This window comes from Panthera onca, chromosome D2, assembly GCF_046562875.1.
Source record: "Panthera onca isolate mPanOnc1 chromosome D2, mPanOnc1 haplotype 2, whole genome shotgun sequence".
NCBI lineage: Eukaryota > Metazoa > Chordata > Mammalia > Carnivora > Felidae > Panthera > Panthera onca.
In genome coordinates, this window is record NC_138349.1 from 45457600 (window position 1) to 45480849 (window position 23250).

Here is a 23250-nt window from a genome sequence, read left to right on the forward strand (position 1 = left end):
TGATTAGAAGGTGGACTTAGACCAGGTGATGCTATGTGGTTCAGGACACAAGGTGAGCTTCCCAGGAGAGAAGAATTTTTTCCTCTGATAAGGAGCACAGGTACCCCACTATTGGAGCAACTCTGTGAGTGCTCAAAGCTCTGTGCATGTTAAATCTGTGGTTGCTATGATCAGTGTCCATATTAGGAAGGAAACTGAGGCCCCAACTAATGATCTCTTGATGATTCCCATGGTGACTTGTGGTACCTAAGTGGCTGGGCTATGAAGAAAACAGATCAGGAGGGAAGAAACTGAAACTGATAGAAGAAGGACTGAATAGGACGGAAAGTCAAGTCTTCATAAGCTAAGTGTAAACTACTGTTTGCAGTTGTGGAGTTTAACATCTATTGGAAGATATGAATAACTAGACAATTAACTTCAAGATAGGATAGAGCTAAGAAGAGGTGTTATATAGCAATCATGCATAATCCAGTCTTAGGGAGGAACAGAACGTTTTCAGAAGGGAGAGACAATATGCCACTTACCATATTTCGTTTAAAAATGTGTTCATGTGCACTGAATGTAAATGGATTAAATGCGCCAACCAAAAGAAATAGGGTATCAGAATGGATAAAAAAACAAGACCCATCTATTTGCTGTCTACAAGAGACTCATTTTAGATCTGAGGACACCTTTAGATTGAGAGTGAGGGGATGGAGAACTATTTATCATGCTACTGGAAGCCAAAAGAAAGCTGGAGTAGCCATACTTATGTCAGACAAACTAGACTTTAAAGGCTGTAACAAGAGATGAAGAAGGGCATTATATGATAATTACAGGGTCTATCCATCAGGAAGAGCTAACAATTATAAATGTCTATGTGTCGAATACCGGAGCCCCCAAATATATAAAACAATTACTCACAAACATAAGCAACCTTATTGATAAGAATGTGGTCATTGCAGGGGACTTTAACACCCCACTTACAGAAATGGATAGGTCATCTAAGACACACAGTCAATAAAGAAACAAGGGCCCTGAATGATACATTGGATAAGATGGACTTGACAGATATATTTAGAACTCTGCATCCCAAAGCAACAGAATATACTTTCTTCTCGAGTGCACATGGAACATTCTCCAAGATAGATCATATACTGGGTCACAAAACAGCCCTTCATAAGTTTACAAGAATTGAAATTATACCATGCATACTTTCAGACCACAATGCTATGAAGCTTGAAATCAACCACAGGAAAAAGTCTGGAAAACCTACAAAAGCATGGAGGTTAAAGAACGCCCTACTAAAGAATGAGTGGGTCAACCAGGCAATTAGAGAAGAAATTAAAAAATATATGGAAACAAACTAAAGTGAAAATACAACAATCCAAACGTTTTGGGATGCAGCGAAGGCAGTCCTGAGAGGAAAATACATTGCAATCCAGGCCTATCTCAAGAAACAAGAAAAATCCCAAATACAAAGTCTAACAGCACACCTAAAGGAAATAGAAGCAGAACAGCAAAGGCAGCCTAAACCCAGCAGAAGAAGAGAAATAATAAAGATCAGAGCAGAAATAAACAATATAGAATCTAAAAAAACTGTAGAGCAGATCAACGAAACCAAGAGTTGGGTTTTTGAAAAAATAAACAAAATTGACAAACCTCTAGCCAGGCTTCTCAAAAAGAAAAGGGAGATGACCCAAATAGATAAAATCATGAATGAAAATGGAATTATTACAACCAATCCCTCAGAGATACAAACAATTATCAGGGAATACTATGAAAAATTATATGCCAACAAATTGGACAACCTGGAAGAAATGGACAAATTCCAAAACACCCACACTCTTCCAAAACTCAATCAGGAGGAAATAGAAAGCTTGAACAGACCCATAACCAGCGAAGAAATTGAATTGGTTATCAAAAATCTCCCAACAAATAAGAGTCCAGGACCAGATGGCTTCCCAGGGGAGTTCTACCAGACGTTTAAAGCAGAGATAATACCTATCCTTCTCAAGCTATTCCAAGAAATACAAAGGGAAGGAAAACTTCCAGACTCATTCTGTGAAGCCAGTATTACTTTGATTCCTAAACCAGACAGAGACCCAGTAAAAAAAGAGAACTACAGGCCAATATCCCTGATGAATATGGATGCAAAAATTCTCAATAAGATACTAGCAAATCGAATCCAACAGCATATAAAAAGAATTATTCACCATGATCAAGTGGGATTCATTCCTGGGACGCAGGGCTGGTTCAACATTCGCAAATCAATCAACGTGATACATCACATTAATAGAAGAAAAGATAAGAACCATATGATCCTGTCAATCGATGCAGAAAAGGCCTTTGACAAAATCCATCACCCTTTCTTAATAAAAACCCTTGAGAAAGTCAGGATAGAATGAACACACTTAAACATCATAAAAGCCATTTATGAAAAGCCCACAGCTAACATCATCCTCAATGGAGAAAAACTGAGAGCTTTTTCCCTGAAATCAGGAACACGACAGGGATGCCCACTCTCACCTCTGTTGTTTAACATAGTGTTGGAAGTTCTAGCATCAGCAATCCGACAACAAAAGGAAATCAAAGGCATCAAAATTGGCAAAGATGAAGTCAAGCTTTCGCTTTTTGCAGATGACATGATATTATACATGGAAAATCTGATAGACTCCACCAAAAGTCTGCTAGAACTGATACATGAATTCAGCAAAGTTGCAGGATACAAAATCAATGTACAGAAATCAGTTGCATTCTTATACACTAACAATGAAGCAACAGAAAGACAAATGAAGAAACTGATCCCATTCACAATTGCACCAAGAAGCATAAAATACCTAGGAATAAATCTAACCAAAGATGTAAAAGATATGTATGCTGAAAACTATAGAAAGCTTATGCAGGTAATTGATGAAGATATAAAGAAATGGAAAGACATTCCCTGCTCATGGATTGGAAGAATAAATATTGTCAAAATGTCAATACTACCCAAAGCTATCTACACATTCAATGCAATCCCAATCAAAATTGCACCAGCATTCTTCTCAAAACTAGAACAAGTAATTCTAAAATTCATATGAAAACACAAAAGGCCCCGAATAGCCAAAGTAATTTTGAAGAAGAAGACAAAGCAGGAGGCATCACAATCCCAGACTTAGCCTCTACTACAAAGCTGTAATCATCAAGACAGCATGGTATTGGCACAAAAACAGACACATAGACCAATGGAATAGAATAGAAACCCCAGAGCTAGACCCACAAACGTATGGCCAACTAATCTTTGACAAAGCAGGAAAGAACATCCAGTGGAAAAAAAGACAGTCTCTTAAACAAATGGTGCTGGGATAACTGCACAGCAACATGCAGAAGGTTGAGACTAGACCACTTTGTCACACCATTCACAAAAATAAACTCAACATGGATAAAGGACCTGAATGTGAGACAGGAAACCATCAAAACCCTAGAGGAGAAAGCAGGAAAAGACCTCTCTGACCTCATCGGTAGCGATCTCTTACTCGACACATCCCCAAAGGCAAGGGAATTAAAAGCAAAAATGAATTACTGGGACCTTATGAAGATTAAAAGCTTCTGCACAGCAAAGGAAACAACCAACAAAACTAAAAGGCAACCAACGGAATGGGAAAAGATATTTGCAAATGACATATCAGACAAAGGGCTAGTATCCAAAATCTATAAAGAGCTCACCAAACTCCACACCCAAAAAACAAATAATCCAGTGAAGAAATGGGCAGAAAACATGAATAGACACTTCTCTATCTGGAAGACATCCGGATGGCCAACAGGCACATGAAAAGATGCTCAACGTCGCTCCTCATCAGGGAAATACAAATCAAAACCACACTCAGATATCACCTCACGCCAGTCAGAGTGGCCAAAATGAACAAATCAGGAGACTATAGATGCTGGAGAGGATGTGGAGAAACGGGAACCCTCTTGCACTGTTGGTTGGAATGCAAACTGGTACAGCCACTCTGGAAAACAGTGTGGAGGTTCCTCAGAAAATTAAAAATAGACCTACCCTATGACCCAGCAATAGCACTGCTAGGAATTTACCCAAGGGATACAGGAGTACTGATGCATAGGGGCACTTGTACCCCAATGTTTATAGCAGCACTCTCAACAATAGCCAAATTATGGAAAGAGCCTAAAAGTCCATCAACGGATGAATGGATAAAGAAATTGTGGTTTATATACACAATGGAGTACTACATGGCAATGAGAAAGAACGAAATATGGCCCTTGGTAGCAACGTGGATGGAACTGGAGAGTGTGATGCTAAGTGAAATAAGCCATACAGAGAAAGACAGATACTGTATGTTTTCACTCTTATGTGGATCCTGAGAAACTTAACAGAAACCCATGGGGGAGGGGAAGAAAAAAAAAAGAGGTTAGAGTGGGAGAGAGCTAAAGCATAAGAGACTGTTAAAAACTGAGAACAAACTGAGGGTTGATGGGGGGTGGGAGGGAGGGGAGAGGGGGATGGGTGTTGAGGAGGGCACCTTTTGGGATAGGCACTGGGTGTTGTGTGGAAACCAATTTGACAATAAATTTCATATATTGAAAAAAAAATGTGTTCATGTGATTATATAGAAATCATAACTTTCCATATCTTGTGAAGCAGAACATGATAAAAATATACCATAGTTTATTCAATATTGTTTCTTCAGTAGATTTTTATAAAACTTTTATGTAAAAGTTCAAAATTGTCCTGTTATAAACAGTGCTGCCTTGAACAGTTTGTATGTGTCTCCATGTGGATCTATGCAGTGTTTCTCCAGTATAGACACTAGATTTGAAAGGAGCAGTGATTCACTGGAGAGCTGACTTCTCAAAGCAAATTGTAGAAGCCAATTCAAAGCAATGATGATCCTTAAATCCGGAAGGGAAAGAATGACCAAAAATTCAACACACAGAGATGATATTTTTTCCATAGTGTGTTTTCTAAATTAATGCATCAAATTATCAATGGCCAATCATTTAAAAAATTATATTATTTTCATGTTTTTAGTGCCTCTCTCACACTCTGAAAGACTACTTGTTCAAATGATAAATTGGAACATATGCCCCTTTCTGGGTAAGAGCATGTTTAGTTTTGCTAGAAAGTGCCAAACTTTCTTCCAAAGTGACTGTACCATTTTGCATTCTCATAATCATTGAATGAGATTTTCTGTTGCTTCACATCCTTTCCCACATTTAGTGTTATCAATGTTTCAGATTTTAGCAGTTCTAGTAGGTGTGTAGTGATGTCTCATTGTTTTAATTTTCATTTCCCTAGTGACATATGATGTTTAATATCTTTTCATATGCTAACTTACCATCATTACATCTGCTTTGGTGAAGTGTCTTTTGGATCTTCTGTCCATTTTTAATTGGGTTGTTTATTATTGAGTTTTAAGAAATCTGTATATTTTGAGTATCAGCCCTTTATCAAATACATGTTTTGCAAAGGTAGTTTCTCAGTCTGTGGCTTTTCATTCTCTTAACGTGTCTTTTGCAGATCAGAAGTCTTTAATTTTGATGAAGCCCAATTTATCAGTTTTTTTTCTATCATGGATCATGTATTTCCATTTTTGACAATTTATTTCTACTAATGTATATTTTCTACTAAAAATCAAGTTCTCAAGACAGGACAATGGTACTGGTTTTGTTAAAAACAAAAACAAGTAACAATTTTATTTTATTTAAAAAAATTTTTTTAAATGTTTATTTTTGAGAGAGAGAGACAGAGCACAAGCAGGGGAGGGGCAGAGAGAGAGGGGAGACACAGAATCCAAAGTAGGCTCCAGACTCTGAGCTATCAGTACAGAGTTTGATGTGGGGCTCAGACCCATGAACCATGAGATCATGACCTGAGCTGAAGATGGTTGCTTAACTTGACTGAGCCACCCAGGCGCCTCAAAACAAGTGACAGTTTTAACTCACAAAGGATGAAAATATAAAAAACATCCATCTCATAGTACATACAATTATAATAAACTGATTAGACGTATACTAATAAAACATTTAAGACTTTATGTACATACGTATGTACCTTAAAACAAGAAACACAGAACACCCCTAATCTTAAACATATCATGTCTACTGGGAGAAAGAACATTGCTGATTTGAGTCTAATCTTTTCTCTAGTAGGCAAACAGAAAAAATGTGGTGTATCTTCCTTCATTCCTTTCCTGTGAATCTGTGTCTTTATATTTAAAATGGGTTTCTTATTGACAACATATATTTGGATCATGGTGTTTTGTCCCCCCCCCCCCCCACTCCACTGTTATAGTCCCTTAGTGGGGGTATTTATGGGTATTTATACCACTGACATTTTAAAGGACTATTGGTATATTTGGATTGATGGCTACCATATTTTTACTGTTTAGTGTTCATTGTCCTTATTCTTTGCTTTTGTGGGGTTTTTTTTTGTTTTGTTTTATTTTGTTTTGTTTTTGGTCTTTATTTTCTGCCTTCTCTGGTTTTATTTGAGCATTTTGTAGGATTCCATTTGTTTTTCTTGTCTTAGCATACGTGTGTGTGTGTGTGTGTATACTATATGGTATAGTGTGTTTATACACACACACACACACACACACACACAGATGTATGCTAAGACAAGAAAAACAAATGGAATCCTACAAAATGCTCAAATAAAACCAGTGTTTGTGCGTGTGTGTATGTATGTATGTATGTATGTGTGTATATATATATATATATATATATATATGTATGTATACATATATATGTGTATATATATATGATATATATGTATGTATGTATGTATATATAGAGTGCGTATATACAGTGTGTGTGTGTGTGTGTGTTTATATATATATATATATATATAGAGAGAGAGAGAGAGAGAGAGAGAGAGCGAGCGAGAGCATGCATGCACGCAAGAGAGAGCGAGCCTAATAAAAATAAAGCGGTGATCATTAGGTGGCAAAGTATGTTCTTTTTTAGTGGTACTCTTATGTTTGCAATATACATTTACAACTAACACAAGTCACTTTTAAGGAACCCTATATTACTTCATATGTAGTGCAAGTACCTTTTAACAGAATATATGTAACTCCTCTCTCCCATCTCTTACAGCATTGCCATTATTCATTTCACCCATCTAAGCACTAGTCTCTTAACACATTGTTACTATTATTAACAAACTGCTACCTGTTAGGTCAACCAAGAATAAGAAAAAAAATATTTTATCTTCATTTATTCTTTTTATAGACATCTTCCTTTCTTTATGTAGATCTGAATTTCTGATCTCTCTCATTTACTTCTTAAGAATTTTTATTTGCTTGATAAAGTCTTTATTTCTCCTTTACTTTTGAAGGATATTTGCTGAACAAAATATTCCGTGTCGGCGATTCTGTAAACACTTTAAATATTTTATTCTATTCCCTTCTTACTTGTATGATTTCTGCAGAGAAGTCTGATGTAATTCTTATTTCTCCTCTTCTATAGGTAAGGTATTTTTTTCTGTGGCTTCCTTAAATATTTTTTCTTTGAGTTTATTTTCTGCAGCTTGAATATGATATGCACAGGTATCAATTTTTTAATATTTATCTTGGTTTATGTTCTCTAAGCTTCCTGCATATGTGATTTGGTGTATATCATTAATTTGGAGAATTCTATTACTGTTGCTTCAAATTTTTCTTCTGTTTCTTACTCTTTCTTCTCCTTATGGTGCTTCCATTGTGTGTGTGTGTGTGTGTGTGTGTGTGTGTGTGTGTGTGTGTGTTTTAATACCTTTTATAATTGTCAGTAGTTCTTTGATTTCCGCTCCTTTCATCCTTTTTTTTCCTTTTTGAATTTCAATTATGGAAGTTTCTATTGACATTTCTTCAAGCTTACTTATCCTTTTCTGGATGATTCTTTCCTTTCTATTGGTGAGTCATTTAAAGGCATTCTTCATTTCTATTACTTTGTCTTTAGTTTCTAGCATTTTCTTTTGATTCATTCTTAGGCTTTTATCTATCTGCTAATATTACCTATTTATGCTTGCATGTTACCCACGTTTTCCATTAGCATGTTAGCTTAGGAATCATAGTTGTTTTTAAATTTCTAGCCTGACAATCCCAACATCTCTGCTATATCTGAGTGTGGTTCTGATATTGGTTCTTTTCAAAATTTTGTTTGTTTTAGTATGAGTTGTAATTTTTTTTTTTTTGAAAATTTGACGTGATGTACTGGTTAAGTAGTCCTTTAGTGTAAGGTTTTTTTGTATTTCTGGATTGGGGTTAGGCTATGTTTACTGCCTATGGTAGCTGTAGGTATCACAGGTTAACATTTCCTCTGATGTCCTTGTTTCCCTCTCATCTCTTGGCTTTCAGTTTCCCTAGGGACTCCTTCTTAAATAGAGTCTGAATCATGCAGTTCTTCTGATTGGATTCTATTGTTATTATACAGAAGCCCTATTGAAGTGATGGAGGGAAAGCATTCTAAAGTACTGTGACTATGCATCAGTCTTTCAGGGAGCCTGTGCCATCAGCTGTGGCCTTTACAAGTGCTTCTCAGTTTTGTTTTGCTTTGCTACAGTTAGGTAAGACAAGAAGGCTAAAGGGAGCTAGAGTTGGGTATTTTCCTTCACTCTTGTGGAAGTCCAGAGACAGCTGGAGTTGGGTATTTCCTCCCCCAACTCAGAACATTTAGACTCTGACAAAACCCTAGAGAGTTAGGCTTTCATAAAATAGACTCTTGAGGGCAGGCCTGTTAAGAAGAGCAGAATGCTTCAGGCTTATTTCATAATGGCTGCTTTTCCCTTCCTCTGCTGGAAGGAAGCAAGAGGGAATTTTTCTCTGATCTTTACTGTGAGAACTTGGTAGTGTTCTTGGAAGTAAAACACAAACTGTAGGGCCCCCAAGTCTGGATGCTGCTAGAGATTTTAACTCTCAGATTTGAACACATTGAACTACCAGCAACTCTTCAGTTATAAGTTATATTTTTCTTTCCCTGTTATTGGTTCCCACAGAGTTTTCTTCTCCTGGGTTTCTGCTCTAGTAAGTTGTAATTCTTGGAATCTGCTTGTCTGTATCTCCAATTCTGGGTGGGGGGCATTGGTTTTCCCCGTGAGCCCCATTATCTGGTGAATCAAAGAAGAGTTGTTGATTTTCAGTTTGCTTAGCTTTTGTTGCTGGATGAAAGTAAATACTTCCAAACTCTTTGCATGCCAGACTGGAAAACACGCTTATAGTACTTTTATTTAGTTGTTTCTAGTGTTTGTTTCTTCTCGCATGTGCATTGGGTACAAATGTAACTTCCGAGTGAGCAGGGGGCCTTTCTGTCCCTTAATGCATGCATAAATATTATTGGTTCAAGTGCCCATACTACATACACAACTTGTGAAAAGTCCAGTGTCCATTGAAAGATTTTGAAATTTTTAAGGGAATCATGTTTCATGGCCTTTAGCTCACACCTTTTGATTCTTCTATTAGGTTAATGTATGAGTCCACTCAAAATCTGTGCGTGTGGTCCCATTTATTACATTAAAACAAATACGCAGATGTTCTCTATCAACCAAAGACCTTTTGGTGTGTAGACAATTTTAGTAATGTTTAGAGACCACTTGAAAGCTACTAACAATATTAGGCATTTCTGGTCTTTCAAAAAGTTTCTAAGTAATTGACACCAACTAGAGTTCTAGACTTCAGCCAAGTGACTAGGTCCACTTCCATTCTTCTCTCTCCCCTCCCTTTATGGAAGCAAAAGAAATATAATTAACATAACCCATATTTTCATTTTTTATATAAATTATGTATATATAGTAATTCATTACCCTACTTGCTTTGCACACCATCCCTCTGATGCACCTGTCCTACTACATTGCCTTCAGGACCCTTGCTGAAGTATAATCCATGGAAACACTGGCATCACCTGGGAGATTGTTAGACATACTGAATCTCAAATCTAGGTCAGAAAAGCATAGCCTTTCTTACAAACTCTGCAGAAATCCTCTTATATCTTGTCCAGAATCATATCATATGGCCACCTCTGCACAAAGGTACACTATTGGAAGGTCTAGTTTGGGCATTCCAGGCTATAAAAGATGATCCAAGAGAGAGATTTAGAGCGGGCATTAAATGAACTAAACTCATGGAATCTGCCACAGTTATTTCCTCCTTTTGAAAATGAAGAAATTGAATTCAGAGAATCTGTGGCTCTCCTGAGGTTCGACATGAGGCATTTGGGGATCAGAAATTAAATTCAGGTTCACCATCCGACAGCATCGTAGTTGCCTCTGATTTTCTTGCGTGTTGGTAATGAAAACCACCTGTGAATAAGCTTGGCAAAGAAAAATGAAACTTTTTTCAAACATTCCAAAATTATTTTTTTCTTTTTCACCATTGCTTCCTATTCAAAACCTAGTGAGAAGCTTACTTGAAAAGAACTTTTATTTTTCTTAGCCCTTTTCTTCCTGTTCCTGCCACTCACTAGCTTGTTATGTGCTGGCATGCAGAAGGTCAGATTGGAAAGCTCTTTGCAGCTGTACTGAGCTAGGGAGATGCTGACTGGCATCAAACAAAGACAGGACTGATGAACTCGTCAGATGCCCTTGTATTATAGAGAGTGAGGAATGGATTTTCTGTAATGCTATTAAAGCATGAAAATCAGCTGCTCAGGGGAATAAATGGTAACTTGCTGTCTTTCACAAAATAGATAACTCTTTGGGAAGCTCATAACTTTATTGTATGTTACGATGGGGTGAGGAGGGGTGTGTGTGCAAGTGTATGTGTGTATGTGTTGTAGTTGTGGAGGAGGACACAGCTCATTATTTCCACAAATATGAAAAACTGTGTTGTCTTAGTGTTGTCAGAAGGGAAAAAAAAACGTGCTTCTAAAAATGCCTGTCACACATGTTTTTCTATGAAGCCGGAATTTCCAGTATATTCTACTTGTCTTTGGCTCATCTTTCTCTGAGAACGTCCACTGAATCACTTACCCAATAGAGGAGGAGAGTGAGGGACTTAATAGTGACCTCAAATTCTTGACAGCTTGTCAAACAGAGAATGGTGTCTGGCTTCTGTCATTATGTCAGGTAGACCTGATTTCTTCCCCCTGCCCCAAGAAATAAGGGAAAATTGCACATATTTAAAATCCTTCCTTCGTATATGTAGAGACAATTATGTTTTACAATGCTTCAGCCCCCAGTGATACTGATGGTCTTTATATTGGCATTTCTGATAACATTAGTTAGTAGTCCCATGACACATTTTATGAACTAAAATGGCATGGGTGAAAGGTGACACATTGTGTGTTATATCCTCCTTTAGGAAATTTATCAAGTATATTCATATGCAAACTGCTGTGCTGTAAGAGAATCCATTTAGTTTTGTTTAGTCAATAATTCCCACACTTACTTGGATTTGTATCCCATTGTACATAGCACTTGTTTAATGTAGGAAACAAGCTGTGTGAGACACTCTCCTGTATATGTGCTCAGGGGGTGGAGGAAACCTGGTTTGTAACTCCAGCTCTGAACTTGTAGGTTAGAAGGGAAGTAGCCTAGCCTCTGCTTTTCTCTTAGCATTGTTGGATCAAAAACGAATTAATTTTCTTCATATTAAAAAACTGAAAATTTTTTAGCCTAGGAGACTGATTCATCAATTAGATGGTGGTAGAGATCGAGGAATGACTTAGAGTTAAGTTATTGATTTGCAATGGCATATCTTAATTTTAGTTGTCAAAACTTTTTCTCCCCAATCCAGGGCATGTTTCCCTCAGTGTTAGAGACTGGGTTAGGAGGCTTAATGTCGCTGACTAAAATAAAATGAAAGCACAGTTGCAGGGAAGTGTCAGGGACATTTCACTGAGGCAACACTCAAACAGGCCATGTGAATCAACTCCATTCCAAACAGCGCCATTTTAATGATTGGGATAAAACTGTTCTTTCATGCAGTGCTTATTTGTTTGTTTATTTTGTGCTTAAAGGTATAGGAAAGCAGAGAGAATAATAGAAATCACCTTTAGTTCCTCCCTTTGGAAACTAATTTTAACATTTTGCTATTTTTGTGTGAGATATGAATCCACACATTTATATGAAATTATATATAACGGTATATATTTTAATGAAACCTCATAGGTAAAGGCAAAGTTTTAATTCTTGTCCCCAAACCATTTGTCTCTCTCCCTCCTTAGACATACCTACCAACCTGAAGTTGGCTTCACACATTCCCTGTGAATGTTTGAGACTTGAATATTATATTTACCAGGGTTCTGTTTCTCTCTCCCTCCCTCCCTTTCTCTCTCCTACCCTTTCCCCCTCCTTCTCCCTCTCTATATATAGATATATATACATCTGGCTGGGTATCATAGTCTAGCCAAGTTGACACATAAAATTAATCAGCACATATGCTGTATAATTTTATATTTGGGAAGAATTAATATATAAATTGCTTTCTGTATTTCTATTTTTAAATTTCCCAGAAATTATTTTTTATGCAACTTGTATTTTTAAAAAAATTTTTTTAACGTTTATTTTTGAGACAGAGACAGAGCATGAACGGGGCGGCGGGGGGGTGGCAGAGAGAGAGGGAGACACAGAATCCGAAGCAGGCTCCAGGCTCTGAGCCATCAGCCCAGAGCCCGATGAGGGGCTCGAACTCACAGACCGCGAGATCGTGACCTGAGTTGAAGTCGGACGCTTAACCGACTGAGCCACCCAGGCGCCCCATGCAACTTGTATTTTTTAACTTAACATTAGGTTTTTAAGTTCTTTCCATACTGCTGTATATAAATCAAATCCATTCGTTTTAAATGCTATATGATATTTCAGCATATAAATAGTCCACAGTTTATTTATTTTATTGATGGACATTTAACTGCAATTGAATTTTTTATTGTTACCCTGATACAACAAACATTCCTGACATGTCTGCTATCATTCACGTACAAGAATTTCTCAAAAGCATATACCAGTTGTAGGATTGAAGGGTTACCTTGAAGATGCAGTCAAGATTTTTTCACTTTGGTGATTTGGTTTCCTCCTTTTAATTTCACATGCTGAGCTTCTTCAAGTAATATGAAAAAAATCTATATGATGTTTGTCTTTTTACATTGAAATTTAAGCATTCTCTATATCTTCTCAATAACTGTTGTATATGTTATAAATACCTTCTTCAAATATAATTGTTTATGATGCCTTTGTTAAAAGGAAGATTTTTTTTGTTTTATCATATTTTTCTTCAAGGTTGTGTGTGTGTGTGTGTGTGTACGTGTGTGTGTGTGTGTGTGTGTGTGTGTGTGTGTTTCTTGTAGGATACAAAAATGTTCTATACATTCTAAGAGTTTCAAAAGGTTTTATTTTTGGTTGTCATGAAAAATCAAGTTTTTGCATTGTATTTTGGAGTTAATCTGTTTAGAATTTACTTGTAAAAGGATATTTTAAAGGAGAAATGTCTTTATACACTTTTTTGATTTTATAAGCACCCACAGTATTTTTTATACTGGTTGAGATACTCTTATCAAGATAAGTGAGTCTATAATCAGCCAACTTATCAGAAGATGTATAAGAGTAGGCTCCCAAGGAAAGTAATTTATAATTCTAGGAGGACAAACATATTTTTATATAAGAAACATTCTGACACATAGTTTATTACAGTAAATATTCATAATGGTAAAGTCAGAATTCATCAGTCCTTGGCATTTTAAAAATGAATTTTTTGATATTAGGAAAGTACTTTGCCTCTTTTAAGAAGTAGGCTTAAGCAGAAACTAAATTTTATTGTAACAAGTTATAGTATATTTCATGGTAACTGGTATGGAAATGATTACTGATATTCTTATCTACTCAGGCAGAGGCTAATACTTAACCCAGGGCTTTACATTCTCTACAGTGTTACAGCCTTTCAAGGCTCCTAATATCAAAACTTTTGCTCTCTGCTCAACCAGGTTTTAATTAGTACTGAATTTAAAATATTGAAGTTTGTATTTTTCATGTAATTATTTCATCTGAAATTTATTTTTAATCTATGGTATAAAATAAAAGGCATTTAATTTTTTTGTCATCATCATCATCATTTGTGGTGTGAATGTGTGATGCCATTTGTCTACATCCCCTCTGGTTTTTCAATATTCCATTTCCCCCAAGATTTAAGTTTCCATTTAAATCTGAGAATTATTCTAACATTTGTTAAAAATAGCAGGACAGACTTTATTGAATAGAAGGGGGAATTGACTGTTGTTGTAGGGGAGAGAGACTGAACTCAATTCCGTATACAACAGAGAACAGTAGAAATTTATAGCCAGGGAACAGAGAGAAAGGGAGAGAATGGAACATTAGTAAGAATAACTTGGTTAGGGGGTGTCTGGCTGGCTTAGTCAGTGGAGCATGTGAATCTTGGTCTCAGGGTGATGAGTTCAAGCCCCACGTTGGGCATAGAGATTACTTAAAAAAAAAAAAAAAAAAAAGAGCAACTTGTTTAGGTATTAAGGGTGGGAGGGAAGAAGAATTTGGTTAGACATTAATGTTGTAGGAACAGCAGTGGGATTAACTATCAAGGGTGAGGAGATGCTCCATAACTGGCCGTGCAAGATCTTTGCTAAAATGGCTCAGCAGTCTGAAGAAGAGGGTATCAGCGGCCTGATGAAGAGGGTTCAAAGGAGTCTGGCTAAATACTGGTCAAAGGGTCTTTGTCACCCCAAACCAACTTCTCATACATGTGTGCCTGTTTCTGGGCCGTGTTATGGTATTGATCTTTGTTGTGGACTGAGTTGTGTACCCCCCCCCCCCCAACAAATTCATATGTTGAAGTCCTAGCTCCCTATGCCACGGGATGGAGATTGGGAGAAAAGAAAAGTGTGGTCATACAGGTGAGCCCTAATCCAAAAGAACTGATATCCTTATAAGAAGAGGAAGAGTCACCAGAACTCTTGGTTCCCCACCATCCCCTTTCCATGTTTTTGACAGAGGAAAGGCCATGTAAAGCTATATTAAGTAGACAGTTCTCTTCCAGCTGGAAGGATTGCTCTCACCAGGAATTAAATTGGTTGGCACCCTGGTCTGGGACTTCTAACTCCAAAACTGTGAGAAAATAAAATCTCTTGTGTAAGCCATCCAACCTATGGTATTTTTTTATGGTAGCTCTAGCAGACTAATACAATCTCTTTTTTGTTTGCTGTGTTAACACCCAATTGTCTTAATTACCATGCTAATAATTGTGAAGGAAGACCCCATTCTGTTCCTTTCTTTTTAGATTATCTATTTTTTTCTCCTTATTGGTATAAATTGATTTTAACATAAGTTTGTCTACAATCCCATCAAAATGTTTGTTGGAATTCTATTGGTGTTAGAGATTACTGTGTGAAGAATTAAAATTTTCGGATATTGATTTTTCCTACTTAGGAAAACAGTGAATCTACCTATTTATTCAGATATTCTTTCCTATTACGTTTTATAACACATATACATTTATTTCTTGATATCTTAGAGTTTTTTGCAATTGTAAGTGGTATATTTTTCTCCGTTACATTCTGTAGTTGTTATTTGATAATGCTGATATGATGTCCCTTTTATTTAACACTTCCGTGTCTGTCTTACAAATCAAGGTCATGCTCTTTCATAATCACAGTGAAATTGAAAGTTTACAAATTTTACATTGGTGGATACTATTATGATTTCCTATTGATCTTGCTCAAATCTTACCAGCTGTCCTAATAATACACTTTATAGTCAAAGATGGGGGAAGATTAATTTTTTTCTGGTCCTACACTCATTCCAGAAGCGCACATTGCATTTAGTATTTAGTTGTCATATTCCTTTTGATTTGTTTAATCTAGAACAGGTCCTTAATTTTTCCTTGATTTTCATGAGGTTGGCATTTTTAAAAGTTCAAGCCATTTATTTTCTGGAACATCTTTCATTTTCATTTTGTGATTTTGTCATGACTAGGTTAAAATTACACAGTTTTGGCAGGAACATCATAGTGGTGATGTAGTGAGTATACTTTTCAGTATGTCATACCAGTGAGGACGTGCTGTCAACTTGTCCCACTACTGAACATAACTTAGATACCTGATTAGTGTGCATGTCTGCTAGATTTCTTACTGTAAGAATAGTATCTTTTTTCCTTTGATAATTAATAAGCTTTGAAATGATGTAAATATTCTAATCCTAATCACTATCACCCACGGATTTTAGAATTTATTCATGATTCATGCCTAAGTTAATTATATTATTGTTATGAAATGATGATTTTCTAGTGTCATCGTTTCCTCTACATTTATTCGTTGGCATTCTAGTGAAAGGAATAGATCTCCCTTCTATTTAATTCATTTCTGTTTTTCTGTATTTATTTGCTTATATCACCACAGACTGCTGGATTGTTTTATCTAATGAGTAAGAATCTATAACTGTTACTCTAATCGTCACATTTTTACTGGTTTGTCCAGTGGGCGCCCCTTCACTCTGGCTTCTGTTGTTATGTTGACACACCTCTCTGTTCTCTGAGCATTTCCTTACTTTATGGCACAAGGTGTTTCAGATTCATCCATGAGTTTCCAGCCCAGTCTGAAAGCAACCATTTTTAGTGAGGATTGCAGGGTCCGTATATTGCAGAATGGCATTTAGAAACTAAGAACTGGGTGCTAAATATACTCATTACTGTTAGGGTGTCCTTGCTGCTAAACCCTCTTTAGTATGCAGAAATGGTAAATACATAAACCCATGCGCAAATACACTTTTCTATTTCCATACATGTTAGCTATCTATATTAAATTTCTAAATATTTACCTCCATTTCTAATACAACATTATAGGTCTAATTTTTTAATATATTAAAATATATTAATATATTAATTTAAAATATATTTAATATAAAATTAATTTAATTAAAATATATTAATTTTTAAAAATACATTTATTGTCAAATTGGATTCCATACAATACCCAGTGCTCATCCCAAAAGATGCCCTCTTCAATACCCATCACCCACCCTCCCCTCCCTCCCACCCCCCATCTGCCCTCAGTTCTCAGTTTTTAAGAGTCTCTTATGCTTTGGCTCTCTCCCACTCTAACCTCTCTCTTTTTTTTTTTTTTTTTCCTTCCCCTCCCCCATTGGTTCCTGTTAAGTTTCCACTTTTCCCTATTTGTCAATGCCTCCTTTTCCTCTCATTATGACACTCTGATAGCTTGATTATTAGCCATTCTGGTATTTTTCTATAGGTCTCTGAGTCTGTTAATTTTTTTCTTTTCCTTTTTCCTCTCTTTATATTGAATGGTTTCTGTTAATTTATCTTCAAGTTCAATAACTCTTCTTTTTTTGGCATCTCCATTTTGTTGCTGAACCACTAGGAATTTTAAAGTTTATTTTATTATGCTTCTCAAATATGGCTCTTTTTTTGTAGTTGTGAAATTGTGTCTTTCTATTGTATTCGAAAGTGGTTGCCCTTACATCTCGGAAATGGTTATGGTAGCTTCACTATAGACTTTGATAATACCAACAATCGTGTCCTTTCAGGGTTTGCACCTGCTGAGTGTCAGGTCTTGGTTCTTCTTTTCGTGGTAATTTTAGATTATGTCTTGGACATTTTGAATATGCTATGAGATCCCGAGTCCTTTAAAAATCTTTTGGAGGGGCACATGGGTGGCTCAGTTAAGCTTCCAACTTTGGCTCAGGTGATAATCTCGGGCTTCATGAATTCAAGCCCTGTGTCAGGCTGTGTGCTGACCACTCAAAGCCTCGAGCCTGGTTTGGATTTGGTGTCTCCCTCTCTCTCTGCCCCTCCCTCGCTAGTACTCTGTCTCTGTCTCTGTCTCCGTCTCTGTCTCCCTCAAAAATAAATAAAAACTTTAAAAAATTAAAAAATCTTCTTGAGAATACTGATTCTCGTTTGAGGTCAACAGATTGTCAATCTGGAGATGTCAGTGTCCCAAGTTCTGACCCACCAGTATTGGTAGAAGGGGATAGTGTTACATAGGTCAAAGGGTATCCAGCGATTTGTTAGCTGATAGGAACCAGGACAGCCCCACTCAGAAATGATTCACTTAGGTTCTAAGGGCTGAGCTATTCTTTCCTTGTGCTGATTGCCTTGATCCAGGCAGAGAAGGTCTGACTAGAACAGCTTGACTTAGGGTCTCACAGTCTAGGCATGTATCTCAGGAGTTGAGAACCCACAGCCTATGGTCTTCTCATCGGTGGATGCTGGAATGGACACCATAAGAAGGGATAGCTACTCCTGTGCATATGTTCAGCAAGCCTCTTCTGCACCAGCTTGCTGATGCCTTGCTTCCCTCCTTGACTTGTTTTGCTTCCCCTCCCCCCTCACTCCTCACCCTCACTGGTCTTGCCTTCCCATTGCTTGCCATTCTACTACATTAACACGATCTTTTCTGACTCAGTTTTCTAAAATGTATTATAAATTCTTACAACGGTTATGAACAAACAGCCTTTGCCATCGTTTTTGTCTATTTCATCTGTGTAGCAAGATCTACTCATAAAACAATGGCTTTGAAATGATGCTTTGTATATTCTTACATGAAATGGTTTTCAAATCAACTTTAAGGTAAAATTTACATAAAATAAAGGCATCCATTTATATACAGTTCTGTATATACAGTATACAGTTCTGTAGGTTTTGACAAGTGTACATACTCAAGTACCCACCAATGTAATTAAGATATAACCGTTGCTATTATCCTAGAAGGGGATCAGTGACATCCCAGGTGGCTTCAGAAGGGAAGAGGCTGAGGAATCTCATGACCCTGTGCTGCTTGACCTCCCTTCGCACCTTAGCACTTGCCCTGCTGTGGCCATCCTGGCACCTCTTCACTCCCCTCTCCAGACACTGCCTGTCCCAGATGGCTCTGCCAAGAGCCCTGTCCCTCCATAAGTTCCAAGTTGCTTGAGTGGCCTGGCTTTGCGTTGTCTACCCTCTCATGACCTCTGGGGGGAAAGGACCATCTGATGCACAGACACAGACCAGCAAAGATACCTTGCAGGGCCGGTGGCCAGGGAGTGGGCAGACCCTGCTGGTGCCAAACCTGCCCACTTGGGCATCAGGGGTCTTGAACATTCGCCACTCAGTGCAGGGCCCATCCAGTGCCAGACACCTGTGAGAGCCGGAAGTTGGCAGCACTGGTGAGTTCAGCGGAGGTTGGGCCGCTGACCTTGAGCTTGCCTTTTGGCGCATTTTTGTCATGCCCTTCACTCGTGCGCTTTTCAAGTCGTACGTCCAAGGATGTGTCACAAGCATGCGACAAATCAGTGAGTGCTTGGCCTCTGAGGAGGAGGCAGCTAGGAGGCCTCTGCAGGCTTCTGAACATGTAGTAATAATGTACAAACTGAGCTTCAAGGGCCACTCCTACAGCCGGCTGCACTCCGGCCTGGACATCGCCAGCCCTTTCACCCACTCGCCCATTCATCCGCTCTGGGGTCATTTGCTGGCCCTGAACCTCTCCTCGGTCTTGTTCACAAGCCATTGTTGTACCGAGAGGGCTGTCTTTACCCCTCTGTTTGACATCACCCTTGAAAGGCTGTGTGCCATCCCACAACTCAGAGCCCCTCTTGGGGGAGCCCCCTGCTCCTGTCCTGGCTGGACTCTTTGAAGAAGCTGGTTCCCTCTCTTGGCAACTGCATGATGTTCAGCCCCTTGGGAATGGTGGAGTCTTCCAACAGGGGCCCAGGCAGGCTTCCTCTGCCTTGTGAGCTGCTAGACTTCTTTAGGAGGCGGGCCAGTGCTATCCAGTCACAACCCTCCCCCCCCCCCCCACACTTTCCTTTACTATAAGAGACGGAGCCCAGGGCTTTAGCAAAGTGCCAGAAAGGCAGAGCACAAGAGGAAGACAACCAGAGAAGTAGCCCTGCCACCACTGCGTCTCATCCCCCACCCCCAGAGCAGTGAGAATGTATCACCAGCATCTAGGCTCCTGCAGACCTCTGGAGTCTTCACTGCCTTTCATGCAGTCTGGGGCCTGTGAAAGGAAACCTCAGTTCAAGCTCCCAGAAGACAACTGAGGTAAGAAATCCCAGGTGTCTCTTAGCTGCTTCCCTGAAGTCCTTGCCATCAGTAGCTCGTTACAGCCAGAGGTGTCCTGCCTGTTTGCAGGAGTGAACCAGATGAAGCAGGTCTCTCTAGCCAGCCACATCCTGATCCCTGCTGTAAAAGAGGCGGAAAGTGCTGGGTGAAAATCAGGCCATTGGCCCAGTTCTCCAGCCTCCCTGATGTCAGGAAAAAAGACACAAGGAGAGAAGTTTCCAAAGACACTGTGCAGTGAAAATTCTCCACCCGCAAAATGGAAAAGTTCAATGTCACCAAAGCTTCCTTGCCTGCCAGTGCCGCTTTGTAGGGTCAAGGTGAACTAGCCCTCTCTCCTTCCTTGCCCCACTCCCTCCAAGCTTCCTTGTATAGCCATTGGTGGAGTTCTAGGCTTGAGAAGAAAGCTGAACTCCAGTGGAACCACGAGGTCTTGGAGGAGCAAACTAAAGCCCCTTCAGACTAAAGTGCCACTCAGCCTGCCTGCTCTTTCTCTTGGCCTGTGCAGGGGTCTGCAGGCTCCCAGCCCTCACCCACTTGCTTTGTAGAAGCTGGCCACAACCGTGTTATTGGTTGCCATTGACTGGCCCACGCAACAGGTCCTGTTTGCCTCCCTGCACCTTCCCCACACCAGATATTTATTATGAAATGAGATGTACAGTGCCTACTCCCCTTCTTTTCCCCCCAGTCATAGCTGTAGCATTTTATACTTCTGAATACTCTCACCTGCTAGCATCTCAACCCTCCCCTCCAGGCCTTCCCCCTGCAGAATGGAGTCACCTCTTCCTATGTGTGTGGATTCTCTTCCCTTGTTCTTGTGGACCCCTCCTCCATTCTTTGCCCTCAAGCTCATCTCTTTGCCAGTCACTTCCACTGTTGCAGCCAGCACATGTGACTCAACCAGCCTGCCTGCTTTGTTTTTTTTTTTTTTTTTAAAGACACATTTATTCAGCGTCATGATCAGACTGTTACATTTAGCAATCAACAGCATGGGTGCAAAAAAAAAAATCTACATTAAAACCCTTTGTTGGAATGCTTTACACTTTCCACAGAACAGAAACTAAAATAACCTGTTATACAATTAGTCACAAATACAGTCCTCGAGTTTTTTGCCCATACACATGAGTATTGTCTAAAACATGTCTTCTTTGTAGCAGCTAGGCCCTGCCACCACTGTGCTTGGCTGAGTTCACAAATCTGTTGTAACCTGTAGCTTCCCTGTCACTTCTCTGGCTCTCCTCTCCTGCTAAGCTTTGTTTCCTGGCAGTAATTAAAACCTTCTGCCACTGCCATAGCTGCTGCTGCTGCTGGAACCGCCATAGCCACCTTGGTTTCGTGGTTTGGCAAAGTATTGGCCTCTACCACCATAGGGGCCAGAGCTTCTGCCTCCAAAATTTCCTCCTTTCATGGGTCCAAAATTTGAAGATTGATTGTTGTAATTGCCGAAATCATTATAGCTTCCACCACCTCCAAAGTTGCTTCTATCGTTACCAAATCCGTTATAGCCATCCCCACTGCCACCATATCCACCACCACCTCGTCTGCCGCCAAAGCCACCTCGCCCACTGAAGTTTCCTCCATGGCCAAAGTTGTCATTCCCACCAAAACCACCTCCACGACCACCACTGAAGTTCCCAGAACCACTTCGACCTCTTTGGCTGGAAGAAGCACTAGCCATCTCTTGCTAAGATAAAGCTTTCCTTACTTCACAGTTATGGCTGTTCACAGTATGGTATTTTTGAATGACAATCTTGTCTACAGAGTCATGGTCGTCAAAGGTCACAAAAGCAAAGCCTCTCTTTTTGCCACTGCCTCGGTCAGTCATGATTTCAATCACTTCAATTTTCCCATACTGTTCAAAATAATCTCTTAGATGATGTTCTTTAGTGTCTTCTTTAATGCCACCGACAAAAATCTTTTTCACAGTTAAGTGGGCACCAGGTCTTTGAGAATCTTCTCTCGAGACAGCCCTCTTTGGTTCCACAACTCTTCCATGCACCTTGTGTGGCCTTGCATTCATGGCTGCATCCACCTCTTCCACAGTGGCATAGGTGACAAACCCAAAGCCTCTGGAGCGCTTGGTGTTTGGATCTCTCATTACCACACAGTCCGTAAGCGTTCCCCATTGCTCAGAATGGCTCCTCAGACTCTCATCAGTTGTTTCAAAGCTCAAACCTCCAATGAAAAGCTTCCACAGCTGTTCAGGCTCTTTGGGAGACTCTGACTTAGACATGACGGCTGTGGGAGGGGAGACTTTCACGATGCTTACTCGGTGGCGTCCACGGGCAGAAAGGCAGCCTGCCTGCTTTGTACCTGGGTGGAGCTAATCTGGACACCACGTCCCTATCCCAGGCTTTCATCTTCAGGTCTCCCCCAGACTCAGAGATAAGCTTCCTCCTGCTTGTCCAGGCACATTGCAGTATGCAGCAGATATCCCCAGCCTACCTACATTTATGGTTAGCAGCTTCACTCCAACTCACAACCTCCTCTTTGGCCCATGGGTCACCTCTCAACCCCCATTTTGGGCCCCTGCTGAGCAGTAGCCAGGAGCTGCTCTCCTCAGTGCCCCGGTACATACTGGCTTCTGTCTCACTGTTACCATAGCCGCTTCCCCTCCAGTAGCCAGCACATCTGCAGGCTCAGCATCCAAACCCACCTTTGACTCTGATGAAATTGATATGGACGCCATGACTCCTTCCCTGGCTGCCATCTCCCCATCTTCCCTATCTCCAATGAGAGTTTTCCATTTTCCATTTTTTATGGCCCTTCCTTGTTCCGAGAACATTCCGCCCAGTGGCAGCACTGCTTCAGCTCTGATATTCACCAGCTGACTACACCCTCAGTCAGCGACCCACGTACAAACTTCCACCTTTCCTTTGACGTGGGAGAAATCACACAGCCAACATTTGTTCTCCTGGTGGGCTAGAGCCTAAAGCCACCAACTGCGACAGCTCTCTCCCCTTTGGAATCTTTGCAGCCCCAGCACTGGCTCCAGACTTAGCCTCTCTTGTAGCCCAGCCACCCAGTGGAAGTGTGGCCCTATCAGTTTTTGTCAGTTTGACCTCCCTCTGTTAGATCTTTGGCATCCCTGTCGGTACTCAGCTGGCCTTTTGTGATACCCTGGTGTTGGCGAAGGCCTAACCGAGCACCAAAGTCATGGCCCGGTTGCAGCTGGAGAGGCCAGCTCGATGGAAACAAACCTGTCTTAGGAGACACCTTCCTTCCTGCCAGTGGTCAGGTGCTTGGGTCTTCCTTCTCATCAATCCATGACCATCCAGAGCACTCCTGCTACTAA

At 39.6% G+C, this 23250-nt stretch overlaps 3 protein-coding genes across 8 annotated transcripts in view; 1 reads left to right on the plus strand and 2 right to left on the minus strand.

The window, feature by feature from the left end:
* Positions 1-23250, plus strand: part of LOC144613236 (uncharacterized) — a 715514-nt gene that overhangs the window by 395358 nt on the left and 296906 nt on the right. The window lies entirely within an intron of this gene.
* Positions 20869-21633, minus strand: LOC144613168 (heterogeneous nuclear ribonucleoprotein A1-like). The gene has a single exon (XM_078434483.2). It carries the CDS (start codon positions 21631-21633, stop codon positions 21226-21228), a length of 408 nt encoding a protein of 135 aa, XP_078290609.1. The 3' UTR covers positions 20869-21225.
* On the minus strand, positions 20869-22221 carry LOC132685233 (heterogeneous nuclear ribonucleoprotein A1-like). The gene has a single exon (XM_078434482.2). It carries the CDS (start codon positions 22186-22188, stop codon positions 21640-21642), a length of 549 nt encoding a protein of 182 aa, XP_078290608.2. The 5' UTR covers positions 22189-22221; the 3' UTR covers positions 20869-21639.

What these genes read in the sequence shown, in the direction of transcription:
- LOC132685233 (XM_078434482.2), bottom strand. Translation starts at nt 22,188, where the DNA reads ATGTCTAAGTCAGAGTCTCCCAAAGAGCCTGAACAGCTGTGGAAGCTT.
- LOC144613168 (XM_078434483.2), bottom strand. Translation starts at nt 21,633, where the DNA reads ATGGCTAGTGCTTCTTCCAGCCAAAGAGGTCGAAGTGGTTCTGGGAAC.